Source organism: Pseudorasbora parva, chromosome 4, assembly GCF_024679245.1.
Source record: "Pseudorasbora parva isolate DD20220531a chromosome 4, ASM2467924v1, whole genome shotgun sequence".
Lineage (NCBI taxonomy): Eukaryota > Metazoa > Chordata > Actinopteri > Cypriniformes > Gobionidae > Pseudorasbora > Pseudorasbora parva.
Window position 1 is genome coordinate 39985834 of NC_090175.1, and position 8617 is coordinate 39994450.

General features: G+C 35.7%; 1 protein-coding gene across 4 annotated transcripts; it reads right to left on the minus strand.

Annotated features, from left to right (window-relative positions):
• Positions 1-239: 239 nt before the first annotated feature.
• On the minus strand, positions 240-8387 carry primpol (primase and polymerase (DNA-directed)). Of its 4 annotated transcripts, XM_067442761.1 has the most exons (14): positions 8264-8331; positions 7598-7786; positions 7425-7519; positions 7118-7256; positions 5785-5932; positions 5596-5647; positions 5270-5406; positions 4184-4346; positions 3953-4047; positions 2957-3043; positions 2706-2814; positions 2528-2610; positions 1678-1724; positions 240-1572 (listed from the first exon to the last, which is right to left on the minus strand). In XM_067442761.1, the coding sequence occupies exons 1-14, from the start codon at positions 8321-8323 to the stop codon at positions 1336-1338; spliced, it is 1641 nt and encodes a 546-aa protein (XP_067298862.1). In that variant the 5' UTR covers positions 8324-8331; the 3' UTR covers positions 240-1335. The 4 variants fall into 4 exon arrangements, with proteins under 4 accessions (XP_067298862.1, XP_067298859.1, XP_067298860.1 ...); XM_067442758.1 differs by lacking the exons at positions 240-1572; positions 1678-1724 and having other exon boundaries at positions 2487-2610; positions 7598-7872; positions 8250-8387; XM_067442759.1 differs by lacking the exons at positions 240-1572; positions 1678-1724 and having other exon boundaries at positions 2487-2610; positions 7598-7872; positions 8264-8373.
• Between the last annotated feature and the right edge of the window lie 230 nt (positions 8388-8617).

Genomic DNA, 8617 nt, shown 5'->3' on the forward strand with positions numbered 1-8617 from the left:
GGTCTGGAGGGGCGGAGAAGTATGTTAGAGTAGTACAGGATATGTATGAGAGCATTAGGAAAGTGGTGAGGTGTGCCGTAGGCGAGACAGAGGACTTCATAGTGAACGTGGGACTGCATCAAGGATTGGCTCTGAGCCCCTTCTTGTTTGCGGTGGTGATGGACAGGCTGACAGATGAGTTCAGACAGGAATCTCCATGGACTATGATGTTTGCGGATGACATTGTGATCTGTAGTGAGAGCAGGGAGCAGGTGGAGGAAAGTCTAAACATGTGGAGGCTTGCTCTGGAGAGAAGAGGAATGAAGGTTAGTCGCAGCAAGACAGAATACATGTGTGTGAATGAGAGGGAACCAAGTGGAACAGTGAGGTTACAGGGAGAAGAGGTAAAGAAGGTGCAGGATTTTAAATACTTAGGGTCAACAGTCCAGAGCAGTGGGGAGTGTGGAAAAGAGCCTGGTCTGTTGTGTGATAAAAGTGTACCAGCAAGAATGAAAGGAAAGGTGTACAGGACAGAGCTGAAGATGTTGAGGTTGTCTTTGGGAGTGACAAGGATGGATAGGATCAGGAATGAGTACATCAGAGGGACAGCACATGTGAGATGTTTTGGAGACAAAGTTAGAGAGGCCAGGTTGAGATCAACAATCACATTTTACAGTTAAATCAAAACTTTAAATAATTTTTTGTAGTGGCTTAAAATCTTTTACAGGCCATCAAATGAAATCAAATATAATTGAAAAAGGGGTCAAAGGCTATCTCATTCAGATGGTCTTGTATCACAATTTCAACCAATATGTTGTGTATTTATAATTTTATAAAATGTATTACATTGTTCTTAAGAATTTGCATTATTTCTCAGCACTATGAAAAATAATTTATGCTCAGATTAAAGGGACAGTTGACCCAAAAATGTAAATGTTGTCATGACTTACTCACCCCCATGTTCATCTTCGGAACACAAATGAAGATATTTAATCAAAAAGATGTTCATTTCTGTTCCGAAGATAAAGGAAGTTCTTACAGAGCGACACAAGGGTGAGTAATTAATGACAGAATTTCATTTATGTGTGAATCATCCCTTTAAGATGTATTTCTCTTTCTCTAACATATTGACATACATCTATCTCTGTAAATAAAACCTGTTGTTGTAATACTGTAATAGTCCAAGTCATCTAAAATTATAATGGAAAAAATGTGTTTTGTATTAAACAGTTAGTAAGGAAACAGTGTTTAAGCACATATTTTACAAATTGACGTATAGAAGAAAACAAAAGAAAGATAGACAGAAATGTATTGCACTAGTAAGTTATTAATGGTGTCTTTGAGGTTATACTGGCATCATTCACACTCAGTCACTGCCTGGAGCAAAAGCTCATCAGGTACCTCTTCAGTGGCCCTTTCTACTTCCTGTAAAGCTTCTAGATAAGCAGGGTCATCAGGCCACTCTCCCCAATCTTCAGTGTTCTCAGACTGGGGAACCGAGGACGACTCTGCTGAAGCAGTCATGGGTACAGAGCTCTTGGCAAGCTCAATGTTCCCCAGTTCATCCGTCAAATAGGCCTGATCCTCTTCATCCTTAAGATAAAGAAATGTGTACAAGTCAACTCACAAACATATACTCAGCCTAATGTATGTTATGTAAATGACAGGTGTCTCCAGATAAGATGAATCCTGACTGACCTCCATCAGTAGGTGGCTCATGCAGACCTCTTGAGGGAGTGGAAAGCCTGAACATAAAAATGCCACCATGTTACAAACAAACCCATTTATATACACAATATCATTCCCCTACAAACTTTTTATATCTAGCCACATCTTAACAGTCTTGTTTTAGTATTATTTATATACTATCATAACATTTATTGCACATTTTAAATTAGCTTTTATATTTATAGTTTCATTGTATTAGTTTTTACATTTTTCTTTATTTTTTTTAACTTATTTTTATTTCAGCAGTTAGTAACAGTTACTTGCCAATGCAACATTTTTAAAGGAATAGTTCACCCAAAAATGAAAATTACTCACATATTTTACTCACCCTCAAGCCATCCTAGGTGTATATGACATTCTTCGTTCAGACGAATACAATCAGTTATATTAAAATAATACTAATTTTTGTATTCATCCATCCTAAAAAAACAAATCACACAACTCCGGGGGGTTAATAAAGGACTTCTGACACGAAACAATAGTTTTGTGTAAGAAAAATATCCATATTAAGCACGGTTTAAAAAAGCGCAACATCAGATGTAGCGTTAGCGTTTTGAACTGTGATATATGTCACACAACTAGGTCGGCTTGAGGGTGAGTAAATGATGGGTACATTTTAACTTTTGTGTGAACTATCCCTTTAATTTCTTCATCAAATATTTATATCTGATGAAGATATCTTCCTAAATATATATGAATATATCTTTTAATTATGACCTAAAATAATTTTTAATAATTTTAGTTAACAATAACAACATTGCATCTTAATAGATGCCTATCTGGGAGCAATATCATCTATTTAGTTCACTATGGAGCGTACTGGAGGATCTATAGTTCTGTCTCCTGCACTCGGGGTCATGGCATCTCTGATACCACACTTCTTCTTTGAGATCCACCACAATTCTAACAGAAAAAAAGAATAAAGAGTATTTATAATTTGTTGCAAACCATAAAACAGAGAATGCAAAGCAATTCTAGTCTCAGTGATAGAGAATCACATGATGTTGTTGCTCTTGTGGAAGCGCTTCACATTGTGGCACCAGCGGAATTTCTCAATGTCATAAACCAGCAGCTGTTCAGACGCAAAGTAGTTCCATCGCCGGATACCTGTTTGGGTTAAATGTGACATTCAGTTAACAAAGCATTCAACTGAAAAAAAAAAGCTTTGAGCAACATGAGGGTGAGTAGACAATGGCAGATATTTAATTTGAACAAAATGGTATACTGATATTTTTTTTATCCTACTTACTTCCTTGAATGCCATCCTTGCACACAAGTGTCAGTACGAATTCATCCACCTCTTTAAAAGGAGACGGCTTCTGTACACCTAGCAGATCTATATTGAGAGGATGAAGAAGTCTTTAGCTGTAATGAACTGTCTACTGTATGGTGTGAACAGTAAAGCATGGCATTCAAGAACTTTTTTTCTCCCAACAGCCACCAGGCTGGTGAATGTTAATTTAATTTACTACACGGCTCTGTTGAATACTTAATTCTGATTGGTCAATGGCTCATCCAGCGGTATGTTAAACAAAACAAAAAAATTATAACAAGCTCATCCGTTTATCTAAAGTCAGCGACATAGTATCGCTTAGTAACGTTTGTTCTCCGTGGAAGATTTGAGTTTGGTGAGCTAATAAAAATTGAAAACTCAAATAAATATTTTGTGTACAATTATTTAAATATGTCATCTGTGTACTGTGGACTTGCTCGCTCGTTTCATACAAACGCAGCTGCTGCCATTTTGCAACGATTGCTTTGTGGATTATAAGAAATCAAACAGGTAAGATTTTAAAACAGTTTAATCTCAAATCTCTTATACCCATAATTATTTATGTGGTGAAATGCCTTGTAATAAGTGGTATGACTGTACAGTATCCCTTAAATGTCCGTCTAGTTTGAATGTGCCACACTAGCAACTGCTTTCTTTGCGGAAGCTTTCCGTTCATAGAGCTAATAAAATATTTAAAGTCCAGTCAATATTTTGTGTCTAATTATTTACTTATGTGGCAAGTAGCTGTGATACAAGGGGGTTATGTAAGGGATAATAACCCCCTTCAGGCTGATGCAAGACCTTGTCGGGGTTTATTCTGCGAAAATTGGCTGGATTTACATAGCGTATATAAATGCACATTATACTGTATTAAATGCACATTTGAAGCAAACCATACTGCAGCACTGACCTGAGATGATTCATTCTAAATAATTCACTGAAAGCTCGGTGATGTTAATTTGTATTTCTCACCAGAGCTGTGTGACTCTCTCTGCAGGGTTGAACACAGAGATCCTGCTGTATTCTTCTGTGGCAGATCATACGTCAAAATCCTCTGTCCTGTGAAACTGGTATAAAACAGAAATGTGCGTTAGTAAAAGCACAAAAATAAGAATCAAAATGTAGACATAAAAATAAAAATCCCAATAATCTAGCTCCACCATAGTGTGAACATGTTTACAAAAATAGAAATATATAAATAACCTGATATTGGTGATTAAAGAAGCTAGAAATATGCGTTCTTCTTTTGTGGTGTGGTTGGAAGGCATTGGGACAAACTTGTTGTCTTCTGCCACACTGAAGGCTGCATTCTTTCCCAGTTTGGAGGATTTGTAGAGACGAAAGTTCCTGTTCTTGGTGTAGACACCTTTAAAAGAGGGAATGGTTTTAACATCATGCTTGTACTTTACCTTAATTAACTCCCGTAAAAAAGAAGTGTGACTAATATGTATTGAATATACACATGTAGTTTACTTCAAATATTAAAAATATATTTTCTGAAAAACTGTACTTGGTGATAATACACTGTTCAAAAATTAAGGGGACACTTAATTATCACAGTACAACACCAAGTCAATTAAACTTCAAGGGATATCAATCTATCCAGGTAGGAGGCATAAGCTATTGTAAAACAGTCTCACCTGCTTTGGTGCAAATGAAAGTGACAAAGGGTGCGCAAACAGCAAGACAACCCCTCAAAAGGGAATGATTTTGCAAGTGGTGGACACAGACAACTGCTCTCTCTTTATACTTCCTAACTGATTTGTCTTTAGTTTTGCGTTTTGTTATGGTCCTTGTCAAACTGTCAAAAACAGACCTTATAAGTGTGACATGAGGACCCGGCATCCTTTAGGGGGATCTGTGCTCACAGCTAAGCACTGTGCACTTTGTAATAATGTCAAATTAATTTTTTATTATAATATTTTAAAATAAATTAATTTGGTCAAAACAAGCACTTTTAAGCAACTAAATGCTTTTTTAATAAAATTAAACTATAGACCTTAGTTAGGTTGGACACCCTACTGAATTTAATAAAGATGATAATGAGGACACAGTCTTAATAATGTCACTCACTGTATAAAGGTCCTAGATCAGGTCATTTTCACAACAGTAAAATCCATTGTCAAAAATGTTATTAAATATGGCGCTACCCTGACTAAGGTTTCTACTAAATTTACGTTTAATTGTAAATATGATGCAATTAATTGCCAGTTCCAGTCAAGGCTTAAGCTTAGTCTAAAGTCTTTATTCAAGACTTTATAGACTAAAGAACTGACTATAAATTCTTACCCAGGTCAACAAAAAGTTGTTTCTGCCCATTATTGCTCTTGACTATTAGAAAGCCAAGATCCATCTCTTCATGCTTTCTTCTCTTGGCCTGAGAACCATCCATATCATCTTTGTTTTCTCCTGGTTCCTCTAGATTGCTTAAAACCAAATCAAATCAATATTCTATTATAACAGAAACAGAAGGATGTATTAACACTGCAATAACATAAAAATGACGCTGTAAGAAACAGGTTGATGGGTTTTAAAGAAAACAAAAGGGGCAAACAAAAGGAATCAGTTCTAAATAATGAGTTTAATCATAGCCCTTCCTATATGTCATCTCTCACCTTTTTTGAAGGCAGTTTATAGCAGGATGCAAGATATCATGAATAAATCGCCCTGCAAACAAGCACACACACATACATATACATATATTGGTGATATATATATATATATATGAATGAATCAATCACCAATATCATCACTCAACAGAGTCATTTAACGCACATGATGATGACGACAAGAGAATGACTCACCTACATGGGAGTTGTCTTGAAATGCAGCACCAGGAAGCATGAAGATAAGATGGCGACTAAACTTCTCAGAGGTGCTGGAGTCTAGATCAAGGACCTCTTTTGCAGAGCAGCGTAGACCATAAACCTCGTCTAGCTTCTCACACACATACTGTTATTGAATTTTGAAGAAATGACATGTTTAGTTATTAAAACCAGTTTTAAATGTCAATTTTAAACTTTAACACAACAGACAAATCGCCACATCACTTTTCAAAAGTTTTCAAAAGCACCAAAACAATTTTTATGTGTGTTTTTGAGAAAGGGTTAGCCTTTTGAGCTCACCAAGGCACATTAATTTGATCAAAAATACAATAAAAACAATAATATTGTGAGATATATATATATATAATTTTTTTTTTGTTTTTTTTTGTTTGTTTGTTTATTATTCCTGTGAATTTTTAGCATCATTACTCCAGTCTTCAGTGTCGCATGATCCTTCAGAAATCATTATAATACACTGATTTGGTGCTCAAGAAACATTTCTTATTATATCAAACAGTTGTACTGCCTAATGTTTTTGAGGAAACGCTATACTTTTTTTCAAGATTCATCAAAGTTTATCAAAAATGTTTAAAATGTTGCATCCATTTTTTAAATAAAAATATTTAGTTGTAATAATTTATAATATTTGTTAACATTAGTAAATGTATATTAACAAATATGCATTAATAGTGATACATATATTTGTACAATATTTATTAATCTTTGTCAGTGTTAGTGAAAAAAAAAACTTAAAATACTTAACTAAATTAAATTGTTAATTTTGTGTTCAAGTTAACAGTGGTCGGTCTCGATCTTGAGACCGGTCTTAAGACCATTTTTTGAAGACCTTGGTCTTGTCTCGGTCTCAACTGCATTTTTACTCTGTCTTGTCTTGGTAAATAACGGTAATGTTTAAATGTTAAATTAATCTGAACATTATTTATGCAGGAGTAATTGTACCAATTCAGATGCAACTTTTGTGCCATTAATTTTATTGTCAGCAATTTGATTGGAAACAGTCCTAGTGTCTTACTATTCTAATTATATGTATTCATTAAAGTCATTTCTCAGAGGGTAGATATGGATATTTTAGATGAATTTAAGGAGTGCTGGTCAGGTCTTGGTCTTGTCTTGGTCTCGCCCTGCCTGGGTCTTGGTCATGTCTTGGTCTCGGCACATGCTGATCTTGGTCTTTGTCTTGGTCTCGGCACGCGCTGGTCTTGGTCTCGGTTTAGGTGGTCTTGACTACAACACTAACTAATCTTAACAAATAAAATATTTCTATCAAAAATGTGAATGATAGATTATTTACCTGAATTAGTTTTGCCACCATCATCTTGCCGTCTAGGTGTGTATTGGTGGCTTTGTGAAACTCTAAGTCAAAGTAGAGTTTGCAGACGGCCCCTTCCAGAATTACCTCATAGCAGTGCATCAGAGACTGTCTGTGAGTGCTGAAGAGACACAGATTTCTCATTGCCTTTAAATGTGCATGTGCATTGTATTAAAAGTGAAGTGAAGTGAAATGAAATCAGTAACGTGTAAAGTAACTAATCTGTAGCAATTACTTTCCATGAGTGACTTCCCTAATGCTGATTTATCATTATATATCTGTCAGTTACCTGTAATAGTGCCAAAGTTCACTGTAGCTGGTCACTAGGAAAATCCTCTGTCCAGCATCACTGCCTTCCCTCTCAAGTGAAAATATGTGCACGTCCTGACAAAGACACAATAAAATTTTAAAAACAGCTGATACACTTCACTTAAACAGATATCTAACAGCTTATGTCTAGACCTGTTTTATGTGCTGAATGAAGGCGATAGCTGCGTTCTGCCGTGGGAAGAGTCTCCAGACAGAGGAGGGCTGCCATGGCCGTGACAGACGTGGCTTGTATGGACAGCACAGAGGAGAAGACTGAAAGGATGAGGCTCTCTGCTCCACAGACTTCAGCCTGTCCTGCCACTTTCCCACCATCATCCTTGCCTCAAAACACCAGAGTATATTAAATCTAACGCATGCTCTGTGATGTGATTATCAGGGGACATTAAGGTCAGGAAAACTGAAGTCACCTGTGAGCAGATACAAGTCCATCAGCAAATGTACATAGTGAAAGTTTCTGATACAGGAGATCTTAACAGATTCCTACAATGACATTATCGAGCTGAAATATGAATAGTGAAATTATTAACTATCAAGGGAGTCGGACATGTTCTAATGCTAAATACAGTGAAACACTGTATAACAGATATATAAAATGTAACTGGAGTTTATTACTTATGTAAATGTTTTATGACAGACAGTGTGTTACTAATACACTGAACAATAGAAAGACAGAAAAGTTACAACAAATTAAGTAACATGGAGCAGTAAGTTAACGTTAAGTTACAAGTTAATAAAACATATATGAGTGGTACATTATACATTTAAGAAATGAGTGCACATATACCTTTGGTTGCTTACTTGTATTCTTGTTTTACAGTCCTTTGTTGTTTTGTTTTTACAAATTACCGTTTGAAGCATTTCCTCTATCGAGCAGCTCAGCAGTATTTTGAGGAACGCGCGTATTCACGTCACAGAACGTAGCGTTGCACAATGCGCATGCGCTGGATTTACCGAGCGCGAAACGGAACTAGTTTGGATCATGAATATTAATAAGTTGGCACCCCTCATCATTATTAAACGTTATTTAGTATTTTTATAGAATTGTTTTTATATTATCTTGTTGAAATGAGTACCATATATGCTAGTATTTTACTGTTATTATGGTTAGGTTTAATATAAAATGAAAACAAAAGAGAATTCTAATTAATATTC